Source organism: Bos grunniens, chromosome 28 (genome assembly GCF_055505025.1).
Source record: "Bos grunniens cultivar Pamir isolate PY7600 chromosome 28, Bosgru_T2T1.0, whole genome shotgun sequence".
Classification (NCBI taxonomy): domain Eukaryota; kingdom Metazoa; phylum Chordata; class Mammalia; order Artiodactyla; family Bovidae; genus Bos; species Bos grunniens.
In genome coordinates, this window is record NC_141192.1 from 37,853,274 (window position 1) to 37,871,138 (window position 17,865).

A 17,865-nucleotide genomic window follows, 5' to 3' on the forward strand; every position below is an offset into this window, starting at 1 on the left:
TTTCAGGCTTTTTAAATGTGACCTGTTTTTTTTTTTTTTTTCTTCCACTGCTGATAACATTTTCTCCTCCATGCATAGTTCACTTGAGCCCCACAAAACATTCTGTCTGCAAAGTATGAGTAACTACCTTGGAGAAATCCCGTTAATGCACGTGACAAAGGATTGGCCCTGTTAGTCGGTGTCAGTTCTTCCTTCCTTCCTAAAAAAATTATTATTTTTTAAATTTTGGTTGTGCTGGGTCTTTGTTGCAGCGCATGGATTTCCCTAGTTGTTGCACACAAGCTTTGCTGCCTCAGAGATAATGTAGGATCTTAGTTCCCCAACCAGGGATTGAACCTGCGTCCCCTGCTTTGGAAGGTTGAGTCTTAACCACTGGACCACCAAGGAAGCCCCTTTCCATCCTCTTTATAAAGACAGCTGACTTTGAGTTGTCATTTGGTCTTACAAATTCTCTTCTTCTAGAAGGAAAATTGCATTACTGTGTTTTTCTTTTTCTTTCAAGATCAAGACGTGAAGTTGTTGTTGTTTAATCACTAAGTCATGTCCGACTCTTTGTGACCCCATAGATGGTAGCCCACAGATCCCTCTGTCCATAGAATTTTCCAGGCAAGAATACTGGAGTGGGTTGCCAGTTCCTCCTGCAGGGGATCTTCCTGACCCAGGGATCGAACCCACGTGTCTTGCATCTCCTGCATTGGCAGGAGGATTCTTTACCACTGCACCATCTGGGAAGCCCAGTTTGCATCTACTAACTCTAAACTCAGTCCACCCTACCCCTTCTCTCCCTTTCCCTTGGCAGCTACAAGTCTCTCTGTCTGTGAACTTTATTTTTTGTGGATAGGTTCATCTGTGTCAAATGTCATATTCCACATATAAGTGATATCATATGGTATTTGTCTTTCTCTTTTGACTTCACTTAGTGTGATAATCTCTAGTTGCATCCGTGTTGTTGCAAATGGCATTATTTTGTTCTTTTTATGGTTTAGTAGTAGTCCATTTTCTATATGTAGCACATCTTCTTTATCCATTCATCTGTCAGTGGACATTTAGACTGCTTCCATGGCTTGGCTATTATAAATAGTGCTAACTACGAACAATGGGCATAGGAGTGCACTTATCTTTTTGAGTTAGTGTTTTGAGGAACCTCCATACTGTTCTCCATAGTAGCTGCACCAACTTACCGGCAGTGTAGAGGGTTCCCTTTTGTCTACACCCTCTCCAGCCTTTGTGTTTTTGTAGACTTTAATGATGGCCATTTTGACCAATGTGTAGTCATGCCTCATTGTAGCTTTGATTTGCATTTCTCTAATGATTAGCAATGTTGAGCAGCTTTTCATGTGCCCATTGACCATCTGTAAGACATGGAAGAGTCTTAAATGCATATTACCAAGTAAAACAAGCCAATCTGAAAAGGTCATATACTGTATGATTCCAACTATTTGACATTCTGGAAAAGACAACGTTATGGAGACAATAAAAAGACAAGTGGTTGCCAGGGACTGCCAGAACGCTGAGGATTTCTTTTTTAACTGACTTTTTTAAGAGCAGTTTTAGGTTCACAGCAGAACTGAGCACAAGGTACAGAGTTCCCAGGGACTCCCCCTCGCACGTGTGTACAGCCTCCCCGCTATCAGCGTCCTCAACAAATCAGGCACAGCTACAGTTATAAACAGACACTGACACACATCATCACCCAACGCCCACAGTTGACATCTGGGTTTATTCTTGGTTTCGTACATTCCATGGGTTTGGACAAATTCTCGGAAGAGTTTTTTGGCGGTGAGACTATTCTGTTAGATTCTGTGATTGTGGATACATGTCATTATACATGTGCCGCTCCCCTGTGAGGAGCTGCTTTCAAGGCCAGTTCTTCCCTAGGTTCAAGAGAGCCACCAGTGTGTTACGGGTTTTCCCAAGAGCCACAGTTTACTCTCTGTCCTCGTCTCTGGTGTTCAAGAGCCAGTTTGTAAATAGCACCCTTGACCAAGACTAATAGCAGGTTGCTAAAGGTGAGACGGAACAGTGATGGAGCCGAAGATAACAAAGAAATCTTATTTGATCTGTTTTACTCCTAAACTCTCATAGGAAACTAATAATACTGGAAATAATTGACATACGCACACACACACTCACAATATAGAGTAAAATATTGATGCTTTCTAACAAAATCATCTTATTTTTTTTGAAAAGATGAATTCTCCAGAAATGTGAAAATGAATGGTTTGCCCTAAGAATGCCTACAGAAAATTTGTTCTTCTTAAATAATGCTAGGAGCAGACATATGAGAGCATTTATCCTTTTCTCAATCAAGAATTACATGGAAAACTCGAAAGTATCATCTTCTGTCAGCCACTTTCCATTTTGGAAAGGAGCTTTTCTGTTGAAATAATGTCGTGTCAAAGTGGGGTGCGACACAGTCTGACCTACACCAGGCTCTTTCTAAAGGCTTACCTGGGCCCCGTGACCCTGTTCTCCTGTCTGACGTCTCCCTGTTAGAATGGGGATGTCTGTCTTATGCCTGTCACTGTGGTATTTTGGAAGCAGATAACTTGTCTGATTTCACAGGTTCACAGCTGGAGAGGCATTTTTTTCTTCCAGATGAATCACAACTCTCAAGTTCTTACCCACACTTGATTTAGATGACATTTAGATGAGAGTTTGGACTTCAAGTCGATGCTGAAATAGATTAAGACTTTTGGCCTGTTGGGATGGGATGAATTTATTTTCTTGTAGGAAGGACATGAGTTTGGGGGGACCCAGAGGGTAAAGGGTAATGAGCGGAATTGTGTGCCACACGAAATTCAGAATGACTTTGTTTGGAGATAGGCTTTTAAAGAGCTAATTAATGGGGTCATGTGGTGTCTTTATAAAAAGAAGTTAGGACACCGTCACACACCGAGCAAAGACCGTTTGAGGCCACAGCGAGAAGGCAGCCACCTGCGGGCCACGGAGAGGGTCCTCAGAAGAAACCAGCCCTGCCTGGAGACCCTAAGCCAAAGCCCAGTTTCTTATCTTTTCCAGCCTCTAGAGGCTACATGTCTTCCTTGAGGTCCCCCTCCCATCTTCAGAGCCAGCCAGCGGTTGCAGCATCTTCAGATTTCCGGCTGTGACACCAACCCTCCCGCCTCCTTCAGCATCTCAGCATCATGGTCCAGCTTAAGCAGCTCGGACATGTAACCCAGCAGGCAGAAAAGAGGTGACTTCATGCTCTGTGAGGGCTGATGTAAAACTGTGCTTAGTCATTCAGTCGAGTCCGACTCTTTGAGAGCCTGTGCATGGGATTCTCCAGGCAAGGATACTGGAGTGGGTTGCCATTCCCAACTCCAGGGGATCTTCCCAACCCAGGGATCGAACCTGGGGCGCCTATGTTGCAGGTGGATTCTTTATTGTTTGAGCCGCCAGGGAGGCCCACAGTGTAAAAGCAGTAGAGCACCATTAGACTCTTAAATAAATAATTTATTTACTTTTTGGCAGCACTGGGTCTTCGTTGCTGTGCGGGGGCTTTCCCTAGTTGCCATGAGTGGGGGCTACTCCCTAGCTTCTCACTGTGGTGGCTTCTCTAGTTGCCAGGCACGGGGTCTAGAGCACGAGCACCGTTCCTCCAAGGCATGAGCGATCTTGAAGTTCTGGAACCCATGTGCCCTGTATTGGCAGGTGGGTTCTTAACCACTGAACCACCAGGGAAGCCGCTCTATATTCGACCTTTTAATACTTGTTCCTGTCGAGTAAGACTTTGGACTCCATCTGAAAGGGCCAAAGAAAAACTTAGGGAGTGTCTGGGCTGGAGGATCACAGGGAAGATGAATCTTTTGTTTATTTTGCACCAGTTCATCAAGCGCTCTTAAATATGACAGCTGGTCTGCCAACCTTCTCTAGTTTTTTTTGGCTTTAGTTCACTTCAGTTCAGTCGCTCAGTCATGTCTGACTCTTTGCGACCCCATGAACCACAGCATACCAGGCCTCCCTGTCCATCACCAACTCCCGGAGTCCACCCAAACTCATGTCCATTGAGTCCGTGATGCCATCCAGTCATCTCATCCTCTGTCATCCCCTTCTCCTCCTGCCCTCAGTCTTTCCCAACATCAGGCTCTTTTCCAATGAGTCAGCTCTTCACATCAGATGGCCAAAGTATTGGAGTTTCAGCTTCAACATCAGTCCTTCCAATGAACACCTAGGACTGATCTCCTTTAGGATGGACTGGTTGGATCTCCTTGCTCTCCAAGGGACTCTCAAGAGTCTTCTCTAATACCACAGTTCAAAAGCATCAATTCTTCAGCGCTCAGCTTTCTTTATAGTCCAACTCTCACATCTATACATGACCACTGGAAAAACTGTAGCCTTGACTAGATGGACCTTTGTTGACAAAGTCATGTCTCTGCTTTTTAATATGCTGTCTAGGTTGGTCATAACTTTCCTTCCAAGGAGTAAGCGTCTTTTAATTGCATGGCTGCAGTCACCATCTGCAGTGATTTTGGAGCCCAGAAAAATAACAACAGGTCAGCCACTGTTTCCACTGTTTCCCCATCTATTTGCCATGAAATGATGGGACCAGGACCAGATAAGAAGGGCAGTCACCAGGGGACTGGTAACCAGCAGGCTCCAGCACCGTTCAGACTCAGCGTGTTTCTCCTAAGGACCCTTTGTCTCAAATCTACTCCACTACATACCATGCTGAACGATTCTTACCCTGTGCCTGGTTAGCCTCAGTGTGATTATTATTAGATCAGGCAGATGATATCAGGCAATCAAGATGTAAATTGAGTAATTGAGACCCAGATTGTAAAATGCACCAAGCTTGACTACAACTGTATTTAATTTGCAAAGTAGCTCTAGTAGGAGCGGGAGTGGCCCTGCCCCTGCTCAGAGGACCAAGGGGACCTGTTCCCATGAAGGCGTGGAGCTCAAGTGATCCAGTACGTGTAACAGCACCTGCTTCTCTGCCACTGCCCTCCAGTGGTCCAGACGTCATCTCCATCCCAAAATGACTGAGAAAGAGCAAAGGTTGTCATGTGAGGCGAAACACACCACTTGGGCTTCCATATATACATATAGAAGTCTGCGCCCTCTGCCACTTTAGCAGTTGTGAATCTTGGGGTGATTTAGTGATCCTTTGTTTTGAAGCAGATGTGACCTGTGTTATTGCGGGGGGCGGATGAGGGATGAGATACTCCACAAGGTGCACTGTGCGTGATATCTTGGTGACAATTGTGAACCAGTTTATCCAAAAGCTGAGGAGAAGGGATCCTAGACGATGACTCTGAATGTCGGGAGAGCCTCTCCCCAGTTTTCATGCCAGAAGCATTGTCACCTGTGGGTCAAGCATCGGACAGGATCTCAGGGTGACAAAGTGACTTCCTTACATTCTACCTGTAGCCCCTTTAACCTGTGGGGACTGGATCAGAGAACAAATCTACGTGAAGACACCATGTGGGACTGGAAGCTGGCTCCAGTCCCAGGCCTGGCTATTAATCCAGGGTTATTCTAGGGCTCTCTCTCCAGTGATCTGATTCTTTCCTGAGCACCCCAGAGACTCAGCAGGCTGACCCCACCGGTCTGTGCCCAGAAATGTCATCCAGACATGAACACAGCTTCTCACGGTGGAATCCTTGCTATAATCAATGCCTCCTTGTATTGGGTTTTCTAAATAGAATTTCTCAAGTTAGTAAAAAAAAAAAAATTTATTGACTTATAGTTGATTCACAAGCTTGTGTTAATTTCTGTTATACAGCAAAGCAAGTCAGTTTTACATATATACTGTTTTTCATATTCTTTTCCATTATGGTTTACCGCAGAATATTAAATATCATTCCCTGTGCTGGACAGTGGGACCTTGTTGCTTATCCATTCTATATATAATGCTATAATTGGCATCTACTAATCCCAAAGCCCCAGTCCTTCCCTCCCCAACCCTTGGCAACCACAAGTCTCACCTGTATCTGTGGGTCTGATTCTGTTTTGTAGATACGTTTGTTTGTATTGTATTTTAGATCCCACATGTAAGTGATACCATACGGTATTTGTCGTTCTCTTTCTAACTTACTTTGCTTCGTATGATGATCTCCAGGCTCATCCATGTCGTTGCCAATGGCATCCTTTCATTCCTTTTAATGGCCAAGTGCTGTTCATTTCACCTGTGTACACACCTTCTGTGTCCACGCATCTGTTAATGGACGTTTAGGTTGGTTCCATGTCTTGGCTACTGTAAGTAGTGCTGCTGTGAACACAGCAGAGCATGTATCCTTTTGAATCGGAGTTTGTCCAGGCGTGTGCCCAGCAGTGGGACTGCTGGGTCACGTTTCAGCTCTATTTTTAGTTTTCTGAGGAGCCTCCGTGTTGTTTTCCATAGTGGCTGGCCCGGTTTACATCCCCGCCAACTGTGCAAGAGAATTCCCTTATCTCCACACCTGCTCCAACACGTATTATTTGTAGACTTTTTACTGATGGCCAATCTGACCAGTGTTAAGTGATACTTCGTTGTGGTTTTTATTTGCATTTCTTTAATTGTTAGCCATGATGAGTTCTTTTCATGAGCTTATTGGCCATCTGTATGTCTTTTTAGAGAAATGTCTCTTTAGGTTTTTTGCTCATTTTTCCATTAGGTTGTTTTTTGGTTGTTGAACTGTGTGAGCTATTTGTGTATTTGGGGGATAAAACCCTGTTGGCCGCATCATTTGCAAGTATTTTCTCCCATTCGATAGGTTGTCTTTTCATTTTTTTTTTTTTTTGCTGTGCAAAAGCTTGTAAGTTTGATTGGGTCCCATTTCCTTATTTTTGCTTTTATTTCTATTGCCTTGGGAGACAGACCTAAGAAAACATTGGTGTGATTTTTTGTCAAAGAATGTTTCATCTCTGTTTTCTTCTAGGAATTTTGTGGTGTCATGTCTTACATTTAAGTATTTAAGCCATTTTGAGTTTATTTTTGTTTATAATGTGAGGATGTTTTCTAGCTTCACTGATTTACATGCAGATAACTTTTCCAACCCCACTTGCTGAAGGATTGTCTTTTCCCTATCATATATTTTTGCCTCCTTCTTTAAAAATTAATATACTGTAAGTGTGTAGGTTCATTTCTGGTCTCTGTATGCTGTTCCATTGGTCCATTTGTCTGTTTTTATGCCAATACCATGCTGTTTGGATTACTGTAGCTTTGTAATATTGCCTGAAGTCTGGGAGGATTATGCCTTCAACTTTGTTCTTTTTCCTTAGCATCACGTTGGCAATTCTGGGCCTTTTATGGTTCCATGTAAATCTTAGGATTATTTGCCTTAGTTCTGTGAAAAATATCATGGACAATGTGATAGGGATCACATTAACTCTATAGATTGGGAAGTGTGACCATTTTAACAATATTGACTCCTCCTCTTTCCATTTCTTTGAGTCGTCTTAATGTTGTGTAGTTCTCAGCATTAAGTTAGTACTTTTGTCTCAAGACTCAAAAGTCTTTTCAAGGCCACAGTGTTTCCCTTGCACAGTCTACAGACTTCTACTGAAATACTTACCTGGTGCCCCAGTGGTAAAGAATCTGCCAGCAACGCAGGAGACCACCTGCCAATACAGGAGCTGTGCGATCGATCCCTGAGTTGGGAAGATTCCCTGGAGAAGAAAATGGCAACCCGCTTCAGTATCTTGCCTGGAGAAACCCATGGACAGAGGAGCCTGGCAGGCTATATTCCATGGGATCACGAGTTGGACACGACTTAGTGACTAAATCACCACCATTGGTTAGGGAGATGCAAAGCTGCTGGAACAGAGAGCCCCAGAAAGACAGGGATGTAAAATGCATAGAACTGTTTCTCTCCATCACCTCCAAGGCCAGAGGTGAGCAGCCCAGCTGGATGGGGCAGCTGAGCTGTAAGTGCATGTCAGAGACACAGGCTCCTTATAATCTGTTTCCCACGCCTGCCTCTGGGCTGTAGTCCTTAGTCTCTCCTGAGCACTGCAACCCCCTGAAGGACTGATTAAACCATTTTCCACTCCCACTCAGCAGGTCTGAGTAGGGCTTGAGAATTTGCATTTCTGACAAACTCCCAGGTGATCCTAAGGCTGTTGGTCCAGGGATCCTGCTTGGGGAACTGCTGCCCAGGGGCCTGTCTTTGCCTGCCCTGGCTGATTGCCGACACATCCATGGTCCAGATTATGGAGTGGGGAAGGTGTGTGGAGGCACACACGCACACTCACACACACGCACGCAGTATTCTAAGGCCCAGGCGGGAAGTGGCAGCCTGTCTTTCCACTCATTTTCCACTGATGAGAAAACTCACAAAGCCACGCCTACCTGCTGGGGATGCTGGAGAAAGTCGAGGTCGTGGCCATGTCACTGAAAATAATCAATAAACAATCTATAATAGGAATAGGAAAGAATTCTATTGAAGCCGTACTGAAGATATAGCCCAGAAGACAGCCTCTCAAGGTATTCAGCACACTTTTATATCTTGTCAGAACAAAGAACATGAAACAAGTTATGGATACATTCCTTTAAACTTTAAAAAACAAATAGACCAGCACGTACACAGCAAGGCGGCATGACCTTGGCACCTGGGAAGGGAGTCTTTGTTATCAAAGGAGTCCCAGCCTTAATGTCCCAGGAAGAGGGGCATTTAATCTTTATCTTTCACATGGTCAGTGTGCCCTTTTCTTTAATATTTAAAGCAGATGTTTGGGGTCTTCCCTGAAAGTCCACTGGTTAAGACTCCAAGCTCCCAACACAGGGGGCACAGGTTTCATCCCAGGTCAGGGAACTAAGATCCTGCATGCCACATGGCACAGCCTAAAAATAAATAAAAATAACAAAAATGCAATGAAAAAAATAAAGGGGCCAGAAAATGCAAGAGGATACTTAAACTTTGGGGGGAAAAATTTTTTTTTAAGCTGCTGTACAATGTAGGTTTGATCGGCCACAAACAGTCTATTTTAGCTAGTCTAAAATTCAAGTCATGCATGTATGTAAGCAATAATGACCTCCCCATACCTCAGTATGTGAGCATCTGTTTTATCAGCTACAATTATATTATAATGAGAAAAGGGGAGAGTGGATTCTGTTGGATGCTTGTGTATACCTATGACCCTACAGTCCTGCCGAAGTTATTCTCCTCTGGCCCCTGAGCTCTCTCTGGGGACAGGCAAGCCTCGTGCCCCCTGGTCTCAGAGTCTTTCACAGAAACCCACACATATGCTCCGGTCCACATCAAGTCCTCTGGTTCTACATCCACTTAGAAATATATGCTGCATGTGTAAGAAGACATCCATCAACCTGATGCTTGGAAGCACGTGTGACACCCCCAATGGAGACTGTGACTCTTGTTCCTCAAGGCCCAGCATTGCTGTCAGCAAATGATGTGACTGCAGTTACCCTGCTTCACATCCAGGAGCTAAATTAGCTCATTTAGGATCTGAAACAACAGCAGCCATGGATAATTAACATCACTGCTCTGAAGCCCGGATTTGCTCTTGCCTAGGCAAGAGTCATGTCCACGTGGACCTGGGTTGTGTTGGCTCTGGGAACCCAGGCATCCATGTACCTCTGTGCGTCAGGGGCTCCTCCCAGCCTATGGCCACCTGGTAGATCTTCTCAGGCCCCCACAGTGAGACTACAGCATTTTATTTAGGGATGAGTATATTTTCTTCAAGGGGTGAAAAAAAAGCTTTGGAAAACATCATGGTAACATTTAGTGCTATTAAAAAGCAGTGTTTTTTACCATGCGTAAAATAGATGCTCGTGGGAAGCTGCTCTATAGCATGAGGAGCCCAGCTCGGTGCTCTGTGATGACCTAGAGGCGTGGGATGGTCGGGTAGGAGGGAGGTCCAGGAGGGAGGGGATATATGTATACGTACAGCTGATTCACGTGTTGTACAGCGGAAGTAACACAACATTGTGAACAATTATTCTCCAGTTAAAGAAAGAAAGCATGTTTCAGCAACCAGATCAAGGAAGCCAGTGAAGAGCTGGGTTCCTGGCCATACGAACACCTGTCCTCCTTTGAGAAGCAGCGATGATCCTATAGCCCCTCAAGGGACCAGAGCGGCTGGTGGGCTGACATCTGAAAGACGCTCCAAGCAGCAGAGGGAAGACACTGTCTGCAAATGCCAAGTGGATGAAATCAGTGCAGCTTTTTCCTGATGTGTGGTCTCTTAAAGTGCCACCAGAATTAATCGTCTGAAAGAGGAGTCCCCAAAGCTGGAAGGGACTGTGGCTCACATTGAGGGTCAGGAGAGCAGTGACCCCACCACCCGCCACCTTCGTTACCATCTCAGGTGTCTTGGGGAAAGTCTCGTCTTGGGCTCAAGATCTAGTCCAACAGAGGGCTTCTCCACCTACAAGGTACATGTGAATGACTCGGGTTAATGTGGATTCCATGCAGGCCTGGGTGGGGCTGAGATCCTGCGCCCGTCCCCCCAGCTCCCAGGGCTGCTGCTGTGGGTCCCTCCCTGCCCTGCTGATGGAGTGTGTGCCCTAAGGGGACCAGCTGGGACCCCACGTGACTAGGATGCACAGCAAAGCCTGAGAGCCAGTGGACTCGCACCTCGCTTGGAAGGCTTAGGATGTCAGGATCTCTCTGCAGAGCAGAGAGGGAAGCGGAGGTCCAGGTTGCTGAGGTGGGACCAGCTCCACGAGGAAGCATCCCTGGCCATGGAAGTCTTAGGTATGGCCATTGTCTGGCTCCTCACCTGGAGGGTCTCTAGGACATGTCTGTCCGTCTGTCTGGCTCCCTTTGGAAGATTATTGTGGGAGTGGGGATTCCTGGTGGAAACCCTGCTGGACCCTCCTTGGCTTCTCCAGTTGGGACCCCGCTGGGCCCCCACAGTGACTGAAACTAACTAGCAGTGGAGATCCCACTTGGAAAACCCGTGGCTCGCAGACAGAGACGGAAGTGGGTCTCGAGAGGACTGTGAAAAAAAACAAGGAAATAGGCCAAAAAGAATTTTCTTTTTTTAAATTTATTAATGTTTACAGTGTTGTGTTGATTTGTGCTGTACAGCAAAGTGGTTCAAATATATATATGTTCTTTTTAAAATTCTTTTCCACTATGGTTTATCTCGGGATATTGATTATAGTTTCCTATTTTATACAGTAGGACCTTGTTGTTTATCCATCCTATATATAATAATTTACATCCATTAACCCCGAACTCCCAATCCATCCCTCCCCCGTCCCCTCAGCAGCCACAAGACTCTCCTCTATGTCTGTGAGTCAGTTCGTTTTGTATATTTTATGCATATTTGTTTTGTATATTCTACACAAATGTAAGTTCATGTGTGTTATATGTTAGAGTCCACATATAACTGGTATCAGTAAACTCTTTCTGACCTATTTAACTTAGTACAATAATCTCTGGGTTCATTCATGTTGCTGTAAATGGCATTATTTCATTCTTTTTTATGGCTGAGTAATACTCCATTGTATGTATGAACCACGTCTTCTTTATCCATTCCTCTGTTGATGGGCATTTATGTCGTTTCCATGTCTTAGCTGTTGTAAATAGCACTTCTGTGAACACTGGGGTGCATGTATCTTTTCAAATTACAGCCCCAAAAGGGTTTTCTAACAGCAGAGAATGAGAAAACAAAACAGGGAAGGAGATGAGGATAAGACTCCATAAAAGCCTAACAGCTTTTGGGGGATGAGAAACGTCTAGATGTAACAAATTACTGTGACAGGAAGAAACAATCGCCTTGAAACAGAAGGCATTGGTGTCTGTGAAGCCGCACAACTGGCCAAACATCTCAAACCAAAACACGTTTGGAGGCCCCTGTAGCCTGGGGAATAAACAGCATTGTGAGTCTAGTCTGGCTTTGTTTTTGCTTTGTTTCTGGGATTTCCTTTAGGATCTCTGATGAAAGTGAAAGAGGAGAGTGAAAAAGTTGGCTGAAAATTCAACATTCAAACAAACCAAGATCATGGCATCTGGTCCCATCACTTCATGGCAAATAGATGGGGAAACAGTGGAAACAGTGAGAGACTATTTTCTTGGGTTCCAAAATCACTGCAGATGGTGAGTGCAGCCATGAAATTAAAAGACTCTTGCTCCTTGGAAGAAAAGCTACCTAGACAGCATATTAAAAAGCAGAGACATTACTTTGCCAACAAATGTCTGTATAGTCAAAGCTATGGGTTTTCCAGTAGTTAAGTATGGATGTGAGAGTTGGATCATAAAGCTGAGCACTGAAGAATTGATGCTTTTGAGCTGTGGTGTTGGAGAAGACTCTTGAGAGTCCCTTGGACAGAAAGGAGATCAAACCAGTCAATCCTATAGGAAATAAATCCTGAATAGTCATTGGAAGGACTGATGCTGAAGCTGAAGCTCTAATACTTTGGCCACCTGATGAGAACTGACTCATTGGAAAGACATTGATGCTGGGAAAGATTGAATGCAGAAGGAGAAGGGGATGACAGAGGATGAGATGTTTGAATGGCATCACCAACTTGATCAACATGAGTTTGAGCAAGCTCCAGAAGTTGGTGATGGACAGGGAAGCCTGGCGTGCTGCAGTCCATGGGGTCCCAAAGAGTCGGACATGACTGAGTGACTGAACTATACTGAAAGGAGATCAACCCTGAATATTCATTGGAAGAACTGATGCCAAAGCTCCAATACTTTGGCCACCTGATGATGTGAAGAGCCAACTCACTAGAAAAGACCCTGATGCTGAGAAAGATTGAGGGCAGGAGGAGAAGGGGGCGACAGAGAATGAGATGGTTGGATGATATCACCAACTCAATGGACATGAGTTTGAGCAAACTCCAGGAGATAGTGAAGGACAGGGAAGCCTGACATGCTGCAGCCCATGTGGTCACAAAGAGTCAGATAGGACTGAGCAACAACAACACTGGGATCCCAGGAGATGGATGCTGCAGGGCAGGGTGCTAGGAGTTCAGGGGGAGGGAGTTCCATTGTCCCAGAGTCGTCCTTTCTGGAAGAGGGAGTGTGTGTTAGTCACTCAGTCGTGTCTGACTCTTGGTGACCCCATGAACTGTAGCCCGCCAGGTTCCTCTGTCCATGGGGATTCTCTAGGCAAGAATACTGGAGTGGGCAGCCATTCCCTTCTCCAGCGGATCTTCCTGACCAAGGGATCAAACCTGAGTCTCCTGCAGGAAGGCTTTTTGCCATTTGAGCCACCATGGGAAGCCCCAGAGGAGGGAAGTAAAGTGAAGTTGCTCAGTCGTGTACAACTCTTTGCGATCCCATTGACTATAGCTTACCAGGCACCTCCGTCCATGGAATTTTCCAGGCAACAGTATTGGAGTGGGTTGCCATTTCTTCCTCCAGGGGATCTTCCCAACCCAGGGATTGAACCCAGGTCTCCTGCATTGTAGGCAGATGCTTTACCATCTGAGCTACCAGGGAAGCCAATTTTCTTCATCTTCACATTTTTCTACAATGGGCATATTGTTTCAGAATTTAAGAAAATATAAACTGTTTCTGTTTGGCAGAGGTGGTCTGTGGCCTCTGGATGTTTCCTTGTGCTCTTTGTCAGCTTGGGGGCTTCTCTTCCCACCTTTAGCTCACCATCTCCCCTGTGGCCTGCTCCAGGAGAGACAGCTGCTGGCCGCGAGGACAGGACTTCGAGGGATGGGCTGTCTGGGGATCAGCTGGCTCCTGCCGCATTGGTGACCCATCTCTGGTTGTGCTTCCAGGCGAGCTCACAGCAGGGTCCTGACGCAGCCTCTCGTCTGTCGACTGTCAGCTGCTCCTGCCACCAGCTGGTCCCCGGCACAGGCCTGACACTCTGCCATCTCTCAGCAGGTGAGGACGTGAGGGGCCCTGTCCAAGAACAGGTTCTCTCTGGAGGGTGGGGGTCGCTGCTAGCAGTGCACGTGTGGGCCTGGGGTGAGACTGGCTGTCGGGATCCTTGATGTGTGGCCAGGTCCTCACGCCATCACTGCATTCTCAGCCCAGATGTAAGGCCCTTATGGAGGCTGTTTCACCCCTCATTTCACATTATCCCTCGTGTGAGTGGGTGATGGGGGAGCAGCAGGAGATACAAGCCATCTCCATGGGTTGCTGGCCTTGGCTTGGAAATCAAGCTGTGTCCTTCCCCACCTAGGAACAGAGATATTACTCAGGCTAGCATCCATGTCCAGCTACTTGCTATGACAAAGGGGATGGGGGGGAGGTGTCAACCAACATCACCAATGCCGCCCCCTCCCCCCATAGTATAAGCTGCTCAGTCCCTTCAGGCCAAAGGCAATAGCTGTCTTTCAGAGATTTCCCGGAGAGACAGACTGCAGAGCTCTGCCAGCCAACACTTCACAAGGGTCTGTGGAGATAAGGCATGTTAGGGAGGATGGCTGAAAAGGCACGAAGACATCCACTCATCCAGAAACTGTAAAGACTGTCCTGAGTCAGGTCAGATCAGCAGCAGTGGGGATTGCAGCATCGTGCGCTGCCCTGCCCCCGACTCTGAGTTTACCAAATTACACGCCACAAAGTTGGCCGTCAGAACCTCCCCAGGCAAGCTGTCTGTGTGAGTGTATCCATGTGCCCGAGGAGAAAGATGCCTGACCACACACACCCACGCACATCGTCACACTTGTACACCTGTGTGCACACTCACACCCCCCACCCATACATCTTTATACCCACACCCCGCTCACCTGCACACACTCACACACACCCTCACCTGCACACATTCACACGTACCCTCATACCCAGATGCGCACACAGTACAGAGCCCCCTCCTCCTTCTCTGCCTCCCCCCACTTCTCCCTTTCTTCCCTCCTGCGGATCCTGAGCTCAGCTTCCTCTAACCAGCCCCCTGGGTCCCGCCACCCCCAAGTCCCCTAACTTACGAAAGCCCCAAGCTGGTGATGAGGAAAGAGAAGGATTGATTCAGAAATGGGGCAGGAGGATCAGGGCCTGAAGGCAATGATTTCAGGGTCCTTTTTCCCCTGTCGGGCTGGGGAGGCATGGAAGTGGCCTGCATCTTCTGCCTCCTCTTGTGTGGACACAAGGATGCATAAACACACACATCCACAGGGGGACCGCCGCACACACAGGCCGGCAGAGTGTGCCCGTCAGGCCTTGGGCACAGGCAGGGACACAGCCCCAAACACACATGCAGAGATGCGCACACATCTCTGTAGAGTAGGGCGTCGGCAGCTGCTCCCCCGAGTTTCAAAACCCCTTCTGCTTCTCCAAAATCAGCTCCTTCTGCTTCTCCTTCTCTTCTTGTTGAATAAAAGTTTGCAACCAAGAGAGGAACACAACCCTGTTAACTCTGACTTCAGTGGCTGCCACATATCACAACAGGCAAGTTTTATTTTTCAAACATTGGGAATAAATGAAGTTGACGTCAGGCCTCATCTGGGCCAGAGAGTCATTGCCTGAATGAGGAAACCCAGAGTGTGGTCTGCACACCCCGGGACCGGCCCAGCACCCTCACACCTCCCTGTGCGCTACACAAAACCACGCCTGTGAGACCCACCCCCAGCTCTCAGGCCTGACCGCATAGGTCTCCAGGGAGTTTCTCCTTAAACGGGGTAACAGTAATCTATGGCGTGTGCTTTCCTACAGAACAGTTAGCATCACAGGGGTCTTCCGTGCTTGGAATAGGGGATAGAGGTGTGTTTGTTTGTGTGTTATTTAAAAACAATATAAACTTTTTGGAATAATAGCAAATTAAAATGAATGATAAAGCAAGCTCTTGCAGGGGAAACGTGTGCTTTGCACTGTAAACGCTAGGGGGCGCTCTGTGAGAGGAAAGAGCCCTGAGCTAAGTGGCAGTGCTTTGCGTTTGAGTCCTAGACCAACAGGTCTTGGCTGTGGGAAGAAGCCCTTGGCTTTATTTCTCTGAGTTTTGCTCTTTCTTGATGTGCAAAACAAAACTCAGACTGTTTTGCCAACTTTTAGAGATGCTTGAGGAAAGAGTGAACGAATGTGTATGACAGTGGTGGAGTTCCCTGGTGGTCCGGTGGTTAAGACTCTGCGCTTCCGCTGCAGGGGGCACGGGTTCAATCCCTGGTCAGGGAACTAAGATTCCCACGTGCCATGCAGCAAAAAAAAAAAAAAAAAACAAATGTGTATGAAGATGATTTATTACTAACAAATCACTGAACAAATGTCAAGGTATTCCTTATGGCAGTGGGGTGTAAGGATAAGAGAAAGACATGGGCTTCTGTTGTCAGGCTTTCTCAGCCCCGGCGACAGGGAGTGGGTGGCAGGTGGCCCAAGAAGCCCATGTCTTGCTCCCATCATTCAGGTGATCCTCTGATCCCAGGAGGGTCTGCTCCCGTGACTCCCCAACCTGGACAGAGAAGCTGCAGAGGATGGGAGGGGGAGAAAGCTCAGGGGGACTCTGCTTTCAGACAACCAACTCTTCCAAACTCCTTAGCTTTGGTTGTTCCAGGGGCAGCAGAATGAAAGAAGGCATGTCCAATAACAGCACCGCCAGCATCTCCCAAGCCCGGAAAGCTGTGGAGCAGTTGAAGATGGAAGCCTGCATGGACAGGGTGAAGGTAAGTGTCACAGGCCCGCCTGCCCTCTGACCAGCACTCCACTCACAACAGTACCCCCGGGTCCAAAGCAGCCGCGTGAGAGTGAACACGTCATCCCGTAGAGCATCCAGCCAACGCTGGCAGCTGTAACATTTACAGACAAGTGTTTGCTCCAGGGTTCCAAGCATGCCCGAGGAGCCAAGGGATGCAAAATATACAGTGTGTGTGAATTCCATAAGGAGTCGCCTAAAATAGACCCATGTTCATCTCAGCTCTCTTTAACTCAGTTGTCATGCCTGTAAGTGAGAGAAGGAGTTGAACCATGCAGTCCATCGTAGTTTTCCTGCCTGGTCCAGTGACTCGGAGATGAGACAACATCAGGTATTTTGACAGGGGTTCTGGGGGAAGTGCCGTGTCAAATCGTGTATGCGTTTGTCAGCTCCTCCTCGGGGGAAAGGGAAGGAGGGTACCAGCGTCCTCCTACCCTGTTCACTTCACTGAGGAGCCGAGATGTCTTCATGCTGGGGGAACAACGCCAGCTCTTCCCCAGATGCCACTTCAAAGGGAGCAGGAGGCCAGGCGGAGCGAGAGGCCATGAGATGCCGCTTAGTTAGGTTCATTGACTCGAATGGTGCTGGAAGTGCATCGGGCATGTGACAGCAGAAAACACCAGTCCAGTGTGTCTGTGCCCTATGGGGACATAAAACCAGGGCTCTCAACCAAACAGGACAGAATCCGTGGGGCAGCGGGTGACTCCTACTGCCCTCTGTTGGTGGAGCAAGCAGTCCCTCCCCGAGGCTCCCACCCAGAGCTATGACCAGATAACACCAGCTCCATCAGTCGGCTTCCATCCATCCCCCTCCCCAGGGAGCTTCGGGTACCAGCTATCCAAGGAGGCAGCAACATGCTCAGTAAGTGACACGATGTATACAAAGCAAGAAGGGAATGCAGGATGATACACATTGATCTAAGTGGACTGGCTATATCTGCACATACTGATACCAGCTACAAATAAAACATCTTTAATCCCTAGCCTAGAGGAGGGAGCAAGAAAAGAAACAGTTTTAAAAGAGGAGGAGCCCAGTGGTGTAGCAATAGGTCTAAGGATGAGCATTGCAGACACTAGTAGTTCAAAGGCAGGATAAACTTTTGCTGAGAGGACAAGGATGCGAGGGGACGCACTCGTTGGACAGAGATCCCTGAGCACCCGCTCTGCCCTTGGCATGATCCTGGGCTAGAAAAACGAATGGAATGTTCCCATCATGTTGCTCAGAGAAGACTTCCTGGAGCCATGAGCTAGGGCTTGGTTGCGAAGTGACATGGGGGCGGAGGGAAGGCTAGTATGAGCTGACCGTGGCTCATTGCAAGCGCTTGGACTTGACAGAGAAGCCAGTTGTTGTGCTGGGAAGGCAGCTATGTGCACAGGAACAGGT

General features: G+C 47.1%; 1 protein-coding gene across 9 annotated transcripts in view; it reads left to right on the plus strand.

Annotated features, from left to right (window-relative positions):
• The window catches only part of GNG4 (G protein subunit gamma 4), a 71,269-nt gene that overhangs the window by 14,710 nt on the left and 38,694 nt on the right, over nucleotides 1-17,865 (plus strand). For 7 of the 9 annotated variants that reach the window (XR_015157139.1, XR_015157143.1, XR_015157138.1 and 4 more), the window contains exons 2-3: nucleotides 13,634-13,742; nucleotides 16,345-16,453. Coding sequence is in view for 3 of the 9 variants with exons in the window: in XM_086382826.1 (XP_086238952.1) it covers nucleotides 16,355-16,453 (99 nt within the window). In the remaining 6 variants the exon portion in view is untranslated. Of the gene's footprint in view, nucleotides 1-13,633; nucleotides 13,743-16,329; nucleotides 16,454-17,865 lie in introns of all 9 variants that reach the window. The other 2 variants (XR_015157140.1, XM_086382827.1) reach the window with 1 other exon arrangement.